Genomic DNA, 21,001 nt, shown 5'->3' on the forward strand with positions numbered 1-21,001 from the left:
ACTGCATCTCTGATATAATTCACGTATATTAGTGATATATATGAAGTTCACATCCCACGCACATTTTATATGTACACTCCATAAATATTTTTTTTATATCAACAGCAACAAAATGTTTTGATCTTAGTGTTCGAAGAAGCTGCCTGACTGTAACTTTAACTAATTAAGGGGCATATAGAGATCTTCATCTATGCAAATAAATATGCTAGTCTACTGAAACCTACTTATATATATGAATTATATAGTTTACATTAAATTTGGCTTATAATTCTGCCGTTAAAGGGGAAAAATTGGCTATGGAGAGTGGCTGCGTCCAGGGATCTGAACGATGATGACGTGTGTTGTGGAGCCTAGAGGAAGCTACACAAACAACAGAGTTCCAGAAAATATTTTTTTTTGTGCGTGTAGAGGGCGGCAGCCATGGCCAGTTTCAATGAGGATGGACTCAAGAAGAAGCTGGACGACCTCAACATGTCGCAGCAGTCCATCCAGACAGTGTCACTGTGGTTAATACACCACAAGAAGCATGCACACAATGTTGTCAATGTGTGGTACAGGGAACTAGTCACTGGTGAGCGCCTCTCCAACACTTCCTCCTCCTCCCTCACTCCAACACTCCACAGTCTTTTCCATTACTATAATGCTTCCTCCATCGCCTCGTCCAACATTCCAAAATATTCTCCATCACTAATGTCATCCAACACTCCAAAACTTATTCCAATCAACATTATCTCCGTCGCCAGTACCTCCATTACTCCATATCCAACATTACAGTACCTCCTCCATTTATTTATTTATTTAATGTCTTTGCAAACAGTACATTGAGATTGTGTATATACAATAGTGGGATGCAATGCAAAGAGCCTCTATTATGCCTAGGCATTATGGGCCAACTTAACATTATAGGCTTACATTCTACTTAATACTAAGGAGTAGTATATCATAGTTGTACAGTAGGAAAGTAATTATTTCATAGTTTTACAGTAGAATATTAATTATAAATGAATCAAAATTTGTATAGTACAAACATATACGTATTTATATTCTAAAATGCTTTTGTGAAAAACAATGATTCATTTATATTCATCACTCCAACACTTCTTCCATAACTCCAGCAACCCCTCCAGCACTGCATTCACTGCAGCACCACCTTCAGCACTGCCTTCACTCCAACACCTCCATTTATATTCTACCTCTTGTGTCACTCCCCGCTCAAGGGAGGCTCTTTGACGCTGGTGAGGGGCTCTTGATCTAGGGAATTGGATCTGTGCTCCAGTTCCCTGAATTAAGCCTGAGTACCTTCAGCCCCTCCCCCCACAGGTGCTGTATAATCCTTACGGGTTTAGTGCTCCCCCATGATTATAAGAATAATGATAATCTTGGGTCACTCCAAGATCACCACCAGCATTGCTTCCAGCACTCCAACACCACCCCCAGCACTACTTCCATCACTCCAACACCACCCCCAGCACTACTTCCATCACTCCAACACCACCTCCAGCACTTCCTTTTCTTTTTAATTTATTCACCAGGAGTAGCATCTTGACAGGTGTTTTTTTCATAATGCTAACTCGCTCACTGGCTCCTGAAGAGTGAACAGACCCAGTGGTTTCATCACTCTTGTACTGAGGGACAGTGAGATAACATCCTTCTCTGGCCTCTTCCCCCTCAAGAGAGGTTCCTTAATGCTGGTGAGGGGCTCTTGATCTAGGGAATAGGATCTGTGCTCCAGTTCCCTGAATTAAGTCTGAATACCTTCCATCCCTCCCCCCCACAGGTGCTGTATAATCCTACAGGTTTAGCGCTTCCCCATTATAATAATAATCTGGCCTCTCCCCCAACCTCTGCCATCTCTATGTACAATATACATTACCTATGACAAACACCAAAGTTGATGTATGTACATTACCTGTGGTAGTGTCATTTATGTACATTACCTGTGATAGGAGTGAATGATGACGAATGGTTTTTAATACATGACGTGCTGTTGGAGTGTGAGCAAAGTAACATTTATGAAGGGATTCAGGGAAACTGGCAGGCCAGACTTGAATCCTGGAGATGGGAAGTACAGTGTCTACACTCTGAAGGAGGGGTGTTAATGTTGCAGTTTTATAACTGAAGTGTAAAGCACCCTTCTGGCAAGACAGTGATGGAGTGAATGATGATGAAAGTTTTTCTTTTTCAGGCCACCCTGCCTTGGTGGGAATTGGCCGATGTGTTAATAAAAAAAATAAAACCTGTGATAAATAAAGAAGTTTATATCCTGTATATTCTCCATGAAAGACACATTTTATATACATTATCTGTGTCAGATGACAATCCCCCTTCCAGGGGAGGTGCCCATGTGCTGGTGAAAAGCTCTTGATGCAAGGAATTGAAGCCTCCCTCCCCTTCTTCGCATCAAACCTAATAACTGTTCTACAGAGGCTGTATGACTCCTATGGGTTTAATAATTCCCCATGAATATAAGGACAGCTTGTATACATAACCTGTGACAGACATTTTAACAGATTGGTTACTTGTGCTTTGTTTATTATCTAGTTGTCCTGTCTTGGGACTATTTTCATAGATAAGCATTAAAAGGGTGAGAGAGAGAGATGGAAAGGGAAGAAGAGGGAGGGGAGGAGGAGATTGATAGGGAGAAAGAGGAGGGAGAGAAGATAGAGAAATAAGAGTAGATTGTTGGGGAGAAAGAGAGAGAGAGAGAAGAGAGAATGAGGAGGAGAGAGACAGAGAAAGGTGAGGAGGGAGAGAGAGAGGGGAGGAAGGGTAGAGGAATGAGGAGGAGCGAGAAAGGAACGCGGGGAGAGAGAGAGAGAATGAGTGAGAAGGAAAAGAAGAGAGAGGGTGAGAGTGAGTGTAAATAAATATACATAGCTATAAACAGATATAAATAAATCAGTATAGATGGATGGATAGATATAGATAGATAAATATATACATATGAGCATGCATGAGGATGGAGTGGTGAGGGTAAAAGGGACAGAATTAATGAGTGTGAGTGAATGATTTACCTGGAGAGTGTTCAGGGGGGTTAATGCTCCCATGACCCGACATATGACCAGGTCTCGCATTGGATTAGGGCCTGATCAACCAGGTTGTTACTGCCAGCCATACACAAACCAACATACAAACCACTGCCTGGTTGGTTGGGAACTGACTTTAGGTGCCTGTCCCGCTCCTCCTCAAAACAGCCAAGGGTCTATTGGGAATTCCCCCTTATGTATGCTGGGTGGCAGTTGAACAGTTTTAGGCCTCTGACACTTACTGTGTTGTCTCTTAACATACTCATGGCTCCCCTGCTTTTCATTGGGGGGATGTTGTACTGCTTGCCGAGTCTTTTGCTTTTGTGAAGAGTGATTTCCATGTACAGATTTGGGACTAGTCCCTCTATATATTAACATTTTGTACAAATTGCCTTATATTCATTGCTATAGAATCAAAGGCATTGGCAGTTTTTTTTATTTCATAGATACCAAGCTTTTATGGTTCTCAGTCTTTATCTGACATTTATCCATTTTTAAATTAAGATGCAGTATTGATTTCACATTGTTATATGTGTGGAAAATTTAAAATAGCATTTTTCTGTTGTGTGTGTACATAAGTTTCTTCAAATCCATTTATTTATTCTTTTAATCCACATACGTATTAGGAGCAGTGCAACTTGGTTATATAAGAACTTTGAATGTTAACATTTTTTCCACTAAATTTCAGCAACTGATTCTCGCAAGCTGACATTCATGTACCTGGCAAATGATGTGATACAAAACAGTAAGAAGAAAGGCCCAGAGTACAACAAGGAGTTTGGGAACAAGCTTGGTAAAGTGTTCGAGCATTTAGGAGGCCTACGCTTGGATGATAAATCCATAAGGGGCCTCAACAGATTGCTGAATGTATGGGAAGATAGGAGTGTATTTGATGCAGAACAGATCAGCTCATTCAAAAAAAATCTAGGTAAATATAGATAAATACACTCTACTGACATACAGAAATATGTTGATAAATATACTAATGTACTGAAAGATGTTAAAGATGTTGATAAATACTATACTGATATACACAGATGTGGATAAATAAACAGACATGAAGGTTTTAAAAACTCAGAACATTTGAGCACTTCAAATGTAGTTTGGTTCAGAGTTCAATTTGCTGTTTACATTTTATGCTTGTAAAACACTCAGTGAGTTAAGAATGTAGAAGAAAAGTTTTGTCAGATGTTTATTTACATATTGTTTTCCAAATTAGTCAGTCTCCCATAGTACTTTGAGGTTCTTAAGATGTAGATAGTGAAATATCTGTTGATGATTCCAGTGATCATTTTTATTCCCCAGTGATTAATGAAGACAATGCAGTACTGTATATATAGTGTACAGTACTCTTGTTTTATCTGGGTTTCAGACAACTATTTGTCACTATCCATTAATGTTACTAAAGTACTAGTGTTTTTTATAGCACTCAAATTAAAAATATCAGAGATTAAATTGATAATGGTTTTAATTTTTATTCTAGAGAAAGGGAAATTGAAGGAGACCACTCCCAAGAAACGAGAACCTAGTGGTAAGTACAGTATTATTTGCTACTTTTGCTCCTGCTTCTTGATTTGGAACAGCTTACTGTGTACTTCCTCCCAAGAATTAATAGCACACATTACCTTCTCTTAGAGTACATTGAAACAATCCTATACCACTGTTTGCAAAAAATGACGTCCTCTCTGTGTTTGATACTGCACAAGGAACTTTTCCCATCTGTTTTCTTGCATTCCCTATGAACTTTTAGATGGCTATCATTTCTGTTTTCCGTCTTCATATTTCTAGGATACATTTTGTTGCAAGTCTGTAAATATTTTCTGTTTTATTTACATTGTAATTTTCTTTTTAAAAAATATTACAGGAGCATGCCCCTATTAGGGTTCCATATATGCTGTGAATAATTCTTCTGTGTACGTATTGTATTTCTTAATTTGCCTAGCCCTTATAGTAAGCAGTTATTGCACCTCATTCTCTTGCCACTGTATTTATGTAGCTATCTGAGGATAAATTTCATATATAATATACTGTATAATCACAATACTTTATTAGAAACTTTCAAGATTCTGTCACATAATCTGAAATTTTTGTGGGGATTATTTTTCTATACTCCATCTCTATTCCTGTATATGGCATTTGTCACAATAAACCTATACCTGTATATAATCTATATGCTGCTCATTATGTCTAAATATTCTTGATATGCTTTGCAGTTCTTTCCATTTTTTATTTTGCTTAAAAATGTTATGCAAACAAAATTGTATAATTATTTATTAATTTTGGAAAGTCATTGAGTAGAAATATTATTATGGAAAGCACTGATTATTTTGGTTCCCCATTTATAGTCTTTTTCGTGAAGACTTGCTCTCTTGTCATGTTTGCATTTTATTGAATACAAAGACATCTCTCATTCATTCTGACAACTCACCCCTTAGCTCTGTACACTTTTGTAATTCTAATACTGTATTAATTTTCCATCTGGTATTCTACTAAAACCATTTTGGAAATCTGTATAGGCATTGTAAGTGCAGTCTGCCCGTCTGTTTTTGTTTTTATATTAGAGTACGCATTTCCCTACCTATCATAATACAGTAGAACTCCCATAGTCACTGATTCAGTATCCGAGGTTTCAGTTGTTCACTGTTTACTGTGGCCCAAAAATATCTTTTAATTTTGCATAATAATGGCCCTAAAGTGTAAAAGTAGAGAAGCTGGCAGTTCTTCAGAAGTCTGAGAAAAACCATGAAGTACTTCCCATCAGTGAAAAAGTGATAATTCTCCACTTATTGTGCATAATTTATCAATTAAACTTTATAATAGGTATGTATAGGACTTATATATAGGGTTTGCTGCTATCCATGGTTTCAGTATCCACGGCAGGTCCTTAGAATGTATCCCCTGCGGATACAGGGGTCCTACTGTATGTGTTTATTTTTTGTGTAAGGCTTTGCAGTTCTAAATACAAATTATTCATCAATTTGGTGTTACTCTTGGATCTCTTATCTATTTAAATAACATTCTCTAAAGCTTTCTTGACAACATCTGTTAATGAAACCAGCCTCAAATTGAAGGGTCTTGATGACTTTTTTTTCTTTATAAAGAGTATTAGTGCTTTGCCATTTTTCATTGTCAACCAATGTGATTAACTGCAAGTTCTTGAGTTCCACATCCAGAACCTTGATTCTCAGTCAGTGCCATCTGATGTGATACATCCCCAACCCCTTGAGTTCTGTTATACTTAAATTTTAATTACTGTATGGAGTTTTGCCTCCACTGCCTGCTCCTCTAGTGAATTTCACTTGTTCCTTACCCTTATTTGGGCTTCTGACCTTACTCCTTTCATGACTCACGAAATTGTAATGACACGATTGCAAACAAACCATACCACGGGCGGGGATAGAACCTGCGATCAGAGTCTCAAAACTCCAGACTGTTGCGTTAGCCACTGGACAGAGAGTCTCAAAACTCCAGACTGTCGCGTTAGCCACTGTTCAGTGGCTACGCGATGGTCTGGAGTTTTGAGACTCTGATCGCGGGTTCTATCCCCACCCGTGGTATGGTTTACTCCTTTCATAGGTGTCAGTTGAAGAAAATCATATTCTTGTAGCTGCTTATTGGACACATTTAATTCATACATGATGCACTCAGCTTCAGTGTGAAAACTGTCATTTTGTGCTGACCATTTACCAATTTTTTGATAGATTGCTCCCATTCACCAGAAAGTGCATGGACTTTATTTCTGACCACTCCTTCAACCCCCTAGACATGCTTACACAGTTTTCTCTCTAAAATTTCCACCATTAATATAGATACACTGTATAATTCATTAACTCAACCTGATTTATCTCACTAATTATGACTCCTCTCTGTCACCCTTGTATCTATACTTAACATTCCTCTAACAACAGCATGCTGGCATGTTTCTCTGCATGAAGCATAAGTGTTTAGTGCCTTGTGCTCACCCACCATACTTCTGCTCTCTAACTTCAGCAACTTTTTGCCATATAGCAGTGGATGACCCACACAGGGTTTGTGCTTTCTTTGAATATAAGAATAATAAATAATAATAATAATAACAGTAGTAATAATGTTGGTGACAATTTGTGTAAATATGTGTTCACCATATGCATCTCTAGTGCTTACAATATTTGTACTGTACATGTACATAGCATCTCATTTTTGTAGTAAATTAGTTACCCTACCTTTTTCTTTGGTCTACAGTTGTGAATGGCTGTGTACCCAGGTATGTTGAATACAAGTGTTGTCTTGTTATACCCAACTCTCTACACTGTATTAGGATTATGAATGAGAAATTTGTACAGTATTTAGCAATTTTAGTTAGGGCATTACTTAAAGAAAAGACTGCAGATCAAGCTTTTATTGGGATACTATTGTGCTCCCACTAAGTACCAGTGTTCTTTTTCTTCAGTTTTTTTTTCCTGTTGAAATTTGTCCATGTCTCTATCAGGGAAAGTTGATACTCCGGTAAACAAAAAACGAAGAGATAGTTGCAGTGACTCCATCGAACCATCGACTACACCTGAACCTAGGGTGCATAAAGATAGTGAAGGAGACACAAGCCAGTTTGCCGTCTCACCCCAGTCATGTACACCACCAAGTGATCCTCCTGAACCTGAGCAGTTGATAGAGGCTCTTCAGGTACTTCACTTGCAATGTTTCACCTATAATGTTTGAATTAATGGTTTAGAAAATCAGCAAGTTGATAAATGAGACACTTGTGCAACATTGAGGTAATCAGTTTCTCAGCCTTGGTGGACTGAACACATCCACTCCAGACTTAGCGACTGATTACCTCAGCTCATCTTCCATCTTTCTCTGCATTGGACTGAAGAAGCCACTAGCAGGCAAAACGTTTCCGGAATAAAGATACCTAAATGATGCATGAGTGTCTCATCTCTTGTAATGTAAACATTTGACTAATGTAGTCATACTATATTTGAGAGTATAGTGACTAGAATTATCAGGAATTATTTTGGTTGCACAAACTTCACATTTAAAGTTGTTGTAATTTTACCAGCAGAAGTTTATTATGTCATTAAGTATCTCTTGGCTTATATAAAAGCTTCTCTGATAGCATTTGAATAATATACTATATTCATCTTTCAGGAGTTGGAAAATGCAGCCACATCTGATGCTCTTATTCGTGAGAAGATTGCTAATCTTCCTGACGAAGTATCTGATGTAACTCTTCTTAATAAACTACAAGGTGTGTTGTATTCCCGTTATAACGTATCATTAATACAGTGGCAGCATTAGGAATTTTGTATCATGGCCTGAAGTAGTAGAATGTTTATTATGCAGCAATGTGCAGCCTCTCCTCACTTAACAATGGAGTTCCGTTCCTAAGACCACGTCGCTAAGCAAGGAGCATACTATAATGGTAGTGTGTCAACCATCTCTGATATTGTTTTAATGTCACCTTTGCACCATTTATAACATTTTCAGTATTTTTTAAATGTTTAACAGTAAATTCTTCCTCCATAAGCTATGCATGTCATAAGAGGCGACTAACATGCCGGGACCAAGGGCCTAGTAACCCCTTTTCCTGTATACATTACTAAAGTTAAAAAGAGAAACTTTCGTTTCTCTTTTTGGCCCACCCTGCTTCAATGGGATACAGCCAGTTTGATGAAAGAGAAAGTAATCAGCTCTAATATACATTATTTAGGTATGCATACTGGTCAGAGAGCCCGTCGTAAGTCCGAGTCGTCGGTAAACGAGTATGTCGCTAAGTAAGGAGAGACTGTATTTGTGATTTTTTCCTGGTGCATTCCTGTAAATTCAGCAGATATTGATTGGATTCACAAGTGTTGGCACATCTCTGGTAATATCTATTGCAGACCCATGGTGAATATGAAATTGTTTAAAGAGAGCAATGCTCAGTTTTTGAAACATGTGAATATGTGCCAAGAAAAACCCCACCAAAAGTAAATGTATTTAATTAGAAACCTAAGAAATTATATAAGAGAAACTTAACCATATCAGAACTCCAACAGTGTAATGTATACTACAAGCTCCACACAGTGTGCACCTCTTGTGCAAAATGTGCTAATTGCATAAAAATGGATTTTCACCACAGTGCAATTGTTTCAATACACCAGCTGTCTCCCACCAAGGCATGGTTACCTAAAAAGAAAAACCAAAGTGTTTGTTTTTACATATGGTAATTTGTACAGGAGAAGAGGGTTACTAGCCCCTTTCTCTCGGCATTTTAGTCGCCACTTGCAACATGCATGGCTTACAGAGGATTCTTTTCCATTTCCTCATGGAGCACAGTGCAAATGGTTGCTAGAAATAGACTTGTCATATACAAGGGAATGTGCATACAAAAGAACCCACAAAAAGCAAGTGGTAATTATTTAGTTCTTTTGTATTAATTTTTTTTTTATCTGCTAATAGATGGTTCCGAGCATTTGTTTTTATTACAACACCTCAGTATTTGTTGATACCCTTTTTAAAATATATGCATGAAAATGCTCCTTGCTTATAGTTTCATAGCAGTGCTTGAGAATGAAGCAAAAACTGTGTTGTGCAGGGGAACAGTAGCAAACACCCACTAAATAAATTGCATCTTTGAATATCCCAGACTTGGCTTCAGGTATCCAAGGAGGTGCTAGCATAATTATTATTATATTTGTGGAAAGTGATATATAGGTGTTGGCATTTCTAGAAAATTTCACACGTATATTGAAGTATTTAGCAAAAAAGTTTTACATCCGGAAGTTTATTTGCGCTTAGCTTAGCTCTTGCTTCTGTGTGGCGTGTCATATGACTCACGAAATCGTAATGACACGATTGCAAACAAACCATACCACGGGCGGGATTGAACCTGCGGTCAGAGAGTCTCTGACCGCGGGTTCAATCCCGCCCGTGGTATGGCGTGTCATATGATTGTAGCCATTTAAATATTACATTAATTATATTTGAATGGCAAAAGTAGCATTTTTTAAATTAGTCTTTTTTTGTTTTTTTTTTTAATTGGGTTCATGGTCTGTTGACTCCACTAAGGTTATTTTGTTTCTTTTTTTGTGGTAGACTTAGCTGCTGGACGAGCCCTTTGTGAGCAGGTGGAAGAAGCACTGTCTATGCTGGAGGCATATAACAAACGCCTGGCAGAAGAGATGGAGGCGCGAAAAGCAGTGGCTCGTATGCTACATGATTACATAGCTTACCAAAAGGATTTACTTGCTCAGGCAGAGGAAACATTAGAGGTAAGAAGGGTAGTCCAGTTAGCCGGACTTGAGTCCTGGAAGTGGGAAGTACAATGCCTGCTCTTTAAAGGAGGGGTTTGGGATATTGGCAGTTTGGAGGGACATCTAAATTGTTGTATCTGAGCACCTTTTGCAAAGACAGTGATTGTGTATGAATGATGGTGAAAGTGTTGAATGATGATGAATTTTTTTTTTTTTTTGGAGTCACCCTGCCTTGGTGGGAAATGGCCAGTGTGTTAAAAAAAATTATATACAGTGGTCCCTCAATAATCGTCCATAATCTGTTCCTGGAAGTGGGACTATTATCGAAATGGACGATTTTCAAATCAATTTTCCCCATAAGAAATAATGTAAATCCAATTAATTCGTTCCCAACACCTAGAAGTATCAACAAAAAAATTTCTTTTTACCTAAAAGTTAGATTTACATGCACAAAAGAATGAACATTCAACATGACAGTTACCTTTATTGAAGGCTGTTGTTGATGAATGGAAGACAGGGAGGAGGAGGAGAGGGAAGAGAGGTTATTTGGAAAGGGAATCCCCCTCCATAAGGACTCCAGGGCACTAATAAAATGTATAAATGAACATTGGTAATAGGGGTAGTTGATGAGTGGAATGGTCTGCCTAGTAGGGTGATCGAAGCTAAAACATTGGGTAGTTTCAAATTTAGGTTGGATGAATACGCGAGTGAGAGGGGTTGGATTTGAGTTGGACTTGCACCTGAGCTTATTGCTTGGGTAGCATTTGTTCTGTTAGTGGGTTGGATTTGTGAAGGACCGGCCTAGTATGGGCCAACAGGCTTATTGCAGTGTTCCTCCTTTCCAATGTTCTAAAAGCTATGGCTTGGGTAGTTTAAAATTTAGGCTGGATAAATACACGAGTGAGAGGGGTTGGATTTGAGTCGGACTTGCACCTGAGTTTATTGCTTGGGTAGCATTCTGTTAGTGGGTTGGATTTGTGAAGGAACGGCCTAGTATGGGCCAGCAGGCCTGTTCCAGTGTTCCTACTTTCTTAAGTTCTTATTTAACATCACACTTACCAGTAGGGTGATCGAGGCTAGGACCTTGGGTAGCTTTAAGAAGAGATTGGAAAAATATACGAGTTGGAGGAGCTGAGTTTTATTTGTGTCATTGGGTACGGGAGTAAATTCTTGGGTAGCTTTGGGTGGAAGTCATTTTGATAAGGACCTGCCTTGTATGGGCCAGTAGACCTGCAGTGTTCTTCCATTATGTTCTTATTGGCTATTTGTTTGTGTGAGGGAGGGATGGCAAGTTTATTGTTGGAGAATATGACACTAATATCAACTCTGGCTTATTTATCTATCACAATTCAACTAATATGACATAATAAACAATATTAATAACATAGGAACATGGAATATACTCTTGAATGAATAAAATAAGTCATTACGTATGTCACGAGAGGTGTTGTGTTGTGTTGTTGTTGGGTGTATAAGGGCCACTGAGTGTAAGCCGTCCATAATGGTGGTGAAGCAGCAGCTGAGTTGGCGGTGGTTTTTGTAGCCCATTATAACTCCAACAACATTGGAGGAGTAAAAGGACACAAGTGCAACTAATGTGACATTTTATTGTGGCAACGTTTCACTCTCCAGGAGCTTTATCAAGCCATTACAAACAATACATGGACACAGAGGGTATATAAAGGCTCAGAGTGAGGTGCAATACTAGTGAGGTACCATTTCGATGTTCACTAGTGGTAGTAGTAGTAGTAGTAATGACAAAAGTAATACAATATGGTAGAGCAATTAATTCATACATGAGTAAAAGGATATAAAAGTTATTACTTGGGTAACATAAAAATAGGTTGGACAAATATAGAGTGGAAAGAGGTAGCTTGTTTCAGTGTTCACTCTCTGTAATGTGCTTTGTGTAGTATAACAGGAGAGACTATGTGATGGCAGGGTTTACTGTTTTCAGGAGGATTCTTGCTAAGACTTCAGAGATGGTGAAGCTGCCGTTGTTTTGTTTAATTGTATTCGAAACAGCGATCAGTGCTGATTCGAGGCACTTGCGTCTGCGGAAATTAGTTTCTTTGATCACTAATTGGGCGTCTCTGAATTTCATGAGATGATTGGTGGAATTTCGGTGTTGTACACAGGCGTTGTTCAAGTTATCGTTCCTACATGCGTAAATGTGTTCATTGAGGCGGGTGTCGAGGTTTCTTGCTGTTTCACCTACGTAAATCTTGTCACAGCCTCCACAGGGTATAGTGTAAACTCCTGCATTGACTGGTTCGTGGTGCTTGGACTTTGTCCTGGTTAGATCCTTTATTGAAGTGCTAGAAGCGATGGCGACTCTGGTGTTAGCTTGTGAAAGTACTTTTGAGACGTTCAGTGCAACCTGGCTGTTGGGAAGAATTATAAATTCGTTGGGAGTGGTGTTAATGCGTGGAGAATTAATGATCTGAAGAGCTCTTTTCTTGCAGTCTTTGATGAAAAAAGAAGGAAAATGTAACTCAGTGAATGTTTGGTGAATGTATGTACATTCCTCGTCAAGAAACTCGGGACTACAAATTCGGTATGCTCTTAGGAAAAACCCGATGATGATGCCTCTTTTGGTCTTGGTATCTTGACTGGAATAGAAGTGTGTGAGATCACTTTTATTGGTGGGTTTCCGATAAACTTGAAATCTTAAGTTGTTGTCTACTTTGTGAATGAGGACGTCGAGGAAAGGTAGCTTGTCATTGGACTCTTCTTCTAGTGTAAACTGGATCGCCGGTTCAACTGCGTTGAGCCTTGCCTGAAGATTCCGTACATCAAAACGTTTGGGAGTTATTACGAGGACGTCGTTCACGTAACGTAACCAAGTGACGCTTGAAGGGATGATGTTGGCGAAGTGTTTGGACTCTAGGTGTTCCATGTAACACCTAGAGCATACCAAATTTGTAGTCCTGAGTTTCTTGACGAGAAATGTACATACATTCACCGAACATTCACTGAGTTACATTTTCCTTCTTTTTTCATCAAAGACTGCAAGAAAAGAGCTCTTCAGATCATTAATTCTCCACGCATCAACATCACTCCCAACAAAGTTATAATTCTTCCCAACTGCCAGGTTGCATTGAACGTCTCAAAAGTACTTTCACAAGCTAACACCAGAGTCGCCATCGCTTCTAGCACTTCAATAAAGGATCTAACCAGGACGAAGTCCAAGCACCACGAACCAGTCAATGCAGGAGTTTACATTATACCCTGTGGAGGCTGTGACAAGATTTACGTAGGTGAAACAGCAAGAAACCTCGACACCCGCCTCAATGAACACATTTACGCATGTAGGAACGATAACTTGAACAACGCCTGTGTACAACACCGAAATTCCACCAATCATCTCATGAAATTCAGAGACGCCCAATTAGTGATCAAAGAAACTAATTTCCGCAGATGCAAGTGCCTCGAATCAGCACTGATCGCTGTTTCGAATACAATTAAACAAAACAACAGCAGCTTCACCATCTCCGAAGTCTTAGCAAGAATCCTCCTGAAAACAGTAAACCCTGCCATCACATAGTCTCTCCTGTTATACTACACAAAGCACATTACAGAGAGTGAACACTGAAACAAGCTGCCTCTTTCCACTCTATATTTGTCCAACCTATTTTTATGTTACCCAAGTAATAGCTTTTATATCCTTTTACTCATGTACGAATTAATTGCTCTACCATATTGTATTACTTTTGTCACTACTACTACTACTACCACTAGTGAACATCGAAATGGTACCTCACTAGTATTGCACCTCACTCTGAGCCTTTATATACCCTCTGTGTCCATGTATTGTTTGTAATGGCTTGATAAAGCTCCTGGGGAGCGAAACGTTGCCACAATAAAATGTCACATTAGTTGCACTTGTGTCCTTTTACTTTACATATTGTCGGTAATTCTACCAACTTTATTACAACATTGGAGGAGTTGGTAGTTTCACTGAATCACTAAAGAAGGAACCCACTACCACCATCACTACGACCTTCTACCACTATTACAACTGTTACCACCATCACTACTACCTTTTACCACCATCACTACTACCTTCTACCACCATCACTACTACCTTCTACCACCATCACTACTACCTTTTACCACCATCACTACTACCTTTTACCACCATCACTACTACCTTCTACCACCATCACTACTACCTTCTACCACCAAAGAAAGCTTCTAGTGCCAGCCCTTTGGTAAAGAATGTGAGAAACACATTATTTATGAAAAACTTTGTAGAAAAATACAAAGATGGTGGTGGTAGAGTGGAAGCAGTTGTGATAGTGGTTGATGAACATAAGAACATAAGGAAGGAGGATCACTGCAGCAGGCCTGTTGGCCCATGCTCGGCAGGTCCTTTACAATTCATCCCACTAACGAAACATTTTCCCAACCCAGTCCTCAGTGCTACCCAAGAAATAAGCTCTGATAACTCTATCCACTCATTTGGGACTTGCAAATGAGTGGATAGAGTTATCAGAGCTTATAGAAAGGGGTTTAGTTATAGGTAATACATATTTTAAGAAAAAGAGGATAAATAAGTATACAAGATATGATGTAGGGCGAAATGACAGTAGTTTGTTGGATTATGTATTGGTAGATAAAAGACTGTTGAGTAGACTTCAGGATGTACATGTTTATAGAGGGGCCACAGATATATCAGATCACTTTCTAGTTGTAGCTACACTGAGAGTAAAAGGTAGATGGGATACAAGGAGAATAGAAGCATCAGGGAAGAGAGAGGTGAAGGTTTATAAACTAAAAGAGGAGGCAGTTAGGGTAAGATATAAACAGCTATTGGAGGATAGATGGGCTAATGAGAGCATAGGCAATGGGGTCGAAGAGGTATGGGGTAGGTTTAAAAATGTAGTGTTAGAGTGTTCAGCAGAAGTTTGTGGTTACAGGAAAGTGGGTGCGGGAGGGAAGAGGAGCGATTGGTGGAATGATGATGTAAAGAGAGTAGTAAGGGAGAAAAAGTTAGCATATGAGAAGTTTTTACAAAGTAGAAGTGAGGCAAGGAGGGAAGAGTATATGGAGAAAAAGAGAGAGGTTAAGAGAGTGGTGAAGCAATGTAAAAAGAGAGCAAATGAGAGAGTGGATGAGATGTTATCAACAAATTTTGTTGAAAATAAGAAAAAGTTTTGGAGGGTAGTAGGTTGGTAGACAGCAACCACCCAGGGAAGTACTACCGTCCTGCCAGATGACTGTGAAACAAAAACCTGTAACTGTTTTGCATGATGGTAGGATTGCTGGTTTCTTTTTCTGTCTCATAAACACGCTAAGATAACAGGGATATCTTGCTACTCCTACTTACACTTTGGTCACACTTCATAGACACGCACATGCATATATATATATACATACATCTAGGTTTTTCTCCTTTTTCTAAATAGCTCTTGTTCTTTTTTATTTCTTCTATTGTCCATGGGGAAGTGGAAAAGAATCTTTCCTCCGTAAGCCATGCGTGTCGTATGAGGCGACTAAAATGCCGGGAGCAATGGGCTAGTAACCCCTTCTCCTGTATACAATTACTAAAAAAGAGAAGAAGAAAAACTTTATAAAACTGGGTTGCTTAAATGTGCGTGGATGTAGTGCGGATGACAAGAAACAGATGATTGCTGATGTTATGAATGAAAAGAAGTTGGATGTCCTGGCCCTAAGCGAAACAAAGCTGAAGGGGGTAGGAGAGTTTCAGTGGGGGGAAATAAATGGGATTAAATCTGGAGTATCTGAGAGAGTTAGAGCAAAGGAAGGGGTAGCAGTAATGTTAAATGATCAGTTATGGAAGGAGAAAAGAGAATATGAATGTGTAAATTCAAGAATTATGTGGATTAAAGTAATGGTTGGATGCGAGAAGTGGGTCATAATAAGCGTGTATGCACCTGGAGAAGAGAGGAATGCAGAGGAGAGAGAGAGATTTTGGGAGATGTTAAGTGAATGTATAGGAGCCTTTGAACCAAGTGAGAGAGTAATTGTGGTAGGGGACTTGAATGCTAAAGTAGGAGAAACTTTTAGAGAGGGTGTGGTAGGTAAGTTTGGGGTGCCAGGTGTAAATGATAATGGGAGCCCTTTGATTGAACTTTGTATAGAAATGGGTTTAGTTATAGGTAATACATATTTTAAGAAAAAGAGGATAAATAAGTATACACGATATGATGTAGGGCGAAATGACAGTAGTTTGTTGGATTATGTATTGGTAGATAAAAGACTGTTGAGTAGACTTCAGGATGTACATGTTTATAGAGGGGCCACAGATATATCAGATCACTTTCTAGTTGTAGCTACACTGAGAGTAAAAGGTAGATGGGATACAAGGAGAATAGAAGCATCAGGGAAGAGAGAGGTAAAGGTTTATAAACTAAAAGAGGAGGCAGTTAGGGTAAGATATAAACAGCTATTGGAGGATAGATGGGCTAATGAGAGCATAGGCAATGGGGTCGAAGAGGTATGGGGTAGGTTTAAAAATGTAGTGTTAGAGTGTTCAGCAGAAGTTTGTGGTTACAGGAAAGTGGGTGCAGGAGGGAAGAGGAGCGATTGGTGGAATGATGATGTAAAGAGAGTAGTAAGGGAGAAAAAGTTAGCATATGAGAAGTTTTTACAAAGTAGAAGTGATGCAAGGAGGGAAGAGTATATGGAGAAAAAGAGAGAAGTTAAGAGAGTGGTGAAGCAATGTAAAAAGAGAGCAAATGAGAGAGTGGGTGAGATGTTATCAACAAATTTTGTTGAAAATAAGAAAAAGTTTTGGAGGGAGATTAACAAGTTAAGAAAGCCTAGAGAACAAATGGATTTGTCAGTTAAAAATAGAAGAGGAGAGTTATTAAATGGAGAGTTAGAGGTATTGGGAAGATGGAGGGAATATTTTGAGGAATTGTTAAATGTTGATGAAGATAGGGAAGCTGTGATTTCGTGTATAGGGCAAGGAGGAATAACATCTTGTAGGAGTGAGGAAGAGCCAGTTGTGAGTGTGGGGGAAGTTCGTGAGGCAGTAGGTAAAATGAAAGGTAAGGTTATGAGGATAACAAAAAGATTAGGTGATGAAAGAGTGAATATCAGATTGGAGGGAGAGAGTATGGAGGAGGTGAACGTATTCAGATATTTGGGAGTGGACGTGTCAGCGGATGGGTCTATGAAAGATGAGGTGAATCATAGAATTGATGAGGGAAAAAGAGTGAGTGGTGCACTTAGGAGTCTGTGGAGACAAAGAACTTTGTCCTTGGAGGCAAAGAGGGGAATGTATGAGAGTATAGTTTTACCAACGCTCTTATATGGGTGTGAAGCGTGGGTGATGAATGTTGCAGCGAGGAGAAGGCTGGAGGCAGTGGAGATGTCATGTCTGAGGGCAATGTGTGGTGTGAATATAATGCAGAGAATTCGTAGTTTGGAAGTTAGGAGGAGGTGCGGGATTACCAAAACTGTTGTCCAGAGGGCTGAGGAAGGGTTGTTGAGGTGGTTCGGACATGTAGAGAGAATGGAGCGAAACAGAATGACTTCAAGAGTGTATCAGTCTGTAGTGGAAGGAAGGCGGGGTAGGGGTCGGCCTAGGAAGGGTTGGAGGGAGGGGGTAAAGGAGGTTTTGTGTGCGAGGGGGGTAAGGCAGCCGGGATTGATGGGATAAAGATAGAAATGTTAAAAAAGCAGGTGGGGATATAGTTTTGGAGTGGTTGGTGCAATTATTTAATAAATGTATGGAAGAGGGTAAGGTACCTAGGGATTGGCAGAGAGCATGCATAGTTCCTTTGTATAAAGGCAAAGGGGATAAAAGAGAGTGCAAAAATTATAGGGGGATAAGTCTGCTGAGTATACCTGGTAAAGTGTATGGTAGAGTTATTATTGAAAGAATTAAGAGTAAGACGGAGAATAGGATAGCAGATGAACAAGGAGGCTTTAGGAAAGGTAGGGGGTGTGTGGATCAGGTGTTTACAGTGAAACATATAAGTGAACAGTATTTAGATAAGGCTAAAGAGGTCTTTGTGGCATTTATGGATTTGGAAAAGGCGTATGACAGGGTGGATAGGGGGGCAATGTGGCAGATGTTGCAAGTGTATGGTGTAGGAGGTAGGTTACTGAAAGCAGTGAAGAGTTTTTACGAGGATAGTGAGGCTCAAGTTAGAGTATGTAGGAAAGAGGGAAATTATTTCCCAGTAAAAGTAGGCCTTAGACAAGGATGTGTGATGTCACCGTGGTTGTTTAATATATTTATAGATGGGGTTGTAAGAGAAGTAAATGCGAGGGTCTTGACAAGAGGCGTGGAGTTAAAAGATAAAGAATCACACACAAAGTGGGAGTTGTCACAGCTGCTCTTTGCTGATGACACTGTGCTCTTGGGAGATTCTGAAGAGAAGTTGCAGAGATTGGTGGATGAATTTGGTAGGGTGTGTAAAAAGAAGAAAATTAAAGGTGAATACAGGAAAGAGTAAGGTTATGAGGATAACAAAAAGATTAGGTGATGAAAGATTGAATATCAGATTGGAGGGAGAGAGTATGGAGGAGGTGAATGTATTCAGATATTTGGGAGTGGACGTGTCAGCGGATGGGTCTATGAAAGATGAGGTGAATCATAGAATTGATGAGGGAAAAAGAGTGAGTGGTGCACTTAGGAGTCTGTGGAGACAAAGAACTTTGTCCTTGGAGGCAAAGAGGGGAATGTATGAGAGTATAGTTTTACCAACGCTCTTATATGGGTGTGAAGCATGGGTGATGAATGTTGCAGCGAGGAGAAGGCTGGAGGCAGTGGAGATGTCATGTCTGAGGGCAATGTGTGGTGTGAATATAATGCAGAGAATTCGTAGTTTGGAAGTTAGGAGGAGGTGCGGGATTACCAAAACTGTTGTCCAGAGGGCTGAGGAAGGGTTGTTGAGGTGGTTCGGACATGTAGAGAGAATGGAGCGAAACAGAATGACTTCAAGAGTGTATCAGTCTGTAGTGGAAGGAAGGCGGGGTAGGGGTCGGCCTAGGAAAGGTTGGAGAGAGGGGGTAAAGGAGGTTTTGTGTGCGAGGGGCTTGGACTTCCAGCAGGTATGCATGAGCGTGTTTGATAGGAGTGAATGGAGACAAATGGTTTTTAATACTCGACGTGCTGTTGGAGTGTGAGCAAAGTAACATTTATGAAGGGGTTCAGGGAAACCGGCAGGCCGGACTTGAGTCCTGGAGATGGGAAGTACAGTGCCTGCACTCTGAAGGAGGAGTGTTAATGTTGCAGTTTAAAAACTGTAGTGTAAAGCACCCTTCTGGCAAGACAGTGATGGAGTGAATGATGGTGAAAGTTTTTCTTTTTCGGGCCACCCTGCCTTGGTGGGAATCGGCCAGTGTGATAATAATAAAAAAAAAATCTATCCACTCATTTGGGACTTGCAAATGAGTGGATAGAGTTATCAGAGCTTATTTCTTGGGTAGCACTGAGGACTGGGTTGGGAAAATGTTTCGTTAGTGGGATGAATTGTAAAGGACCTGCCGAGCATGGGCCAACAGGCCTGCTGCAGTGATCCTCCTTCCTTATGTTCTTATGTTCATCAACCACTATCACAACTGCTTCCACTCTACCACCACCATCTTTGTATTTTTCTACAAAGTTTTTCATAAATAATGTGTTTCTCACATTCTTTACTTGGAGCCATGGTAGCTTGTTTAGCACTTGCAAGCACTAAAATCAATGGAATATTATGAAATATTTCGTAGGAGCATGTGAGGGGACTGTCACTCACTGGTAAACAATGACACACTGGCTGGGAAGGAAAGGCCGAGGCGGCTCGGAGCGTGAGTACGCGTCCGGGACGAAGGACTATTAGGACTATTAGCGAGTTACCGGACCATTTGCGAGCCAATATTTTGACGAAAAAACAGGACTATTTCCGAAATGGACGACTTTCAGGCCGGACGATTATTGAGGGACCACTGTATTGTTGAAATTATGAAGTATTATACTTACAGTATTTATACTAGTGCAACCGTTCACAGCAATTTACAGAAAAAGTTCCATTATCAATATTTCTTAGAAACTTGCTTAAAAGGAGATCCTTGTAGATAGCAGGTGATAAAAAGGAAGCTTGAGCAATTTCATCAATTTCTTGAAGAGTAAAATGAATGAAATTCTGTCAAAATTTTCTGTGGTTGTATAGAGCTGTGAAGTTTTGTGATATTTAGTTGCTGTCCAAACATTGCTTTACAAGAAGTAGTTAATAATAACTATTGGTTACTTTGTATTCTTCACTAAGTAGTTCTGTTATGTATGTACTGTACTGCATCTAGCAGTGTTGCAACAATTAAATTATAATTTGTTAGTGATATCCCCATAATGTGCAAGTATAAAATTCTACTCATAAGATATGTCATTATGGGAAATGAGTAACCACTGGTAGTAAGACTTCAAGAGCGAGGGATAAGGGAGGTGCAAGTCCTAATTTTTGATGCAAGTTGCTTATCCTTTTCTTGCTTTTCAAGTGTATTTTAAAATATAAATTATATTTAATATTAATAGTTATACATAATAATAATGTATTTGTTAACCAATTCATGATATTGCAGCAACATCGTCAAAAACAAATAAAAGTTAAAAAAGTGAGAGAAGAATTAAGGGCCCATCTGCAAAACTTGCCTGATATATCAAAACTACCAAGTATTCGAATGGGTGGACTAGCTCCTCTACCATCTGCTGGCGACCTGTTCACGTGATCCCTTGGCACACACAAGACTGGACCCTACAGCGTTGTGAACACACACATTGTGATACCCGATTCCAAGAATTTT

The 21,001-nt window shown here is 39.5% G+C and overlaps 1 protein-coding gene across 2 annotated transcripts in view; it reads left to right on the forward strand.

Annotated features, from left to right (window-relative positions):
- The first annotated feature begins 320 nt into the window (after positions 1–320).
- LOC128702151 (regulation of nuclear pre-mRNA domain-containing protein 1B) overlaps positions 321–21,001 on the forward strand; it is a 29,050-nt gene continuing 8,369 nt past the window's right edge. The window contains exons 1-7 of one of the 2 annotated variants that reach the window (XR_008409050.2): positions 321–571; positions 3,715–3,954; positions 4,510–4,557; positions 7,495–7,685; positions 8,154–8,253; positions 10,083–10,258; positions 20,780–21,001. The exon at positions 20,780–21,001 is cut by the window's right edge and continues 6 nt beyond it. Coding sequence is in view for 1 of the 2 variants with exons in the window: in XM_053796219.2 (XP_053652194.1) it covers positions 421–571; positions 3,715–3,954; positions 4,510–4,557; positions 7,495–7,685; positions 8,154–8,253; positions 10,083–10,258; positions 20,780–20,926 (1,053 nt within the window). In the remaining variant the exon portion in view is untranslated. The remainder of the gene's footprint in view (positions 572–3,714; positions 3,955–4,509; positions 4,558–7,494; positions 7,686–8,153; positions 8,254–10,082; positions 10,259–20,779) is intronic. The other variant, XM_053796219.2, reaches the window with a different exon arrangement.

Source organism: Cherax quadricarinatus, chromosome 83 (genome assembly GCF_038502225.1).
Source record: "Cherax quadricarinatus isolate ZL_2023a chromosome 83, ASM3850222v1, whole genome shotgun sequence".
Lineage (NCBI taxonomy): Eukaryota > Metazoa > Arthropoda > Malacostraca > Decapoda > Parastacidae > Cherax > Cherax quadricarinatus.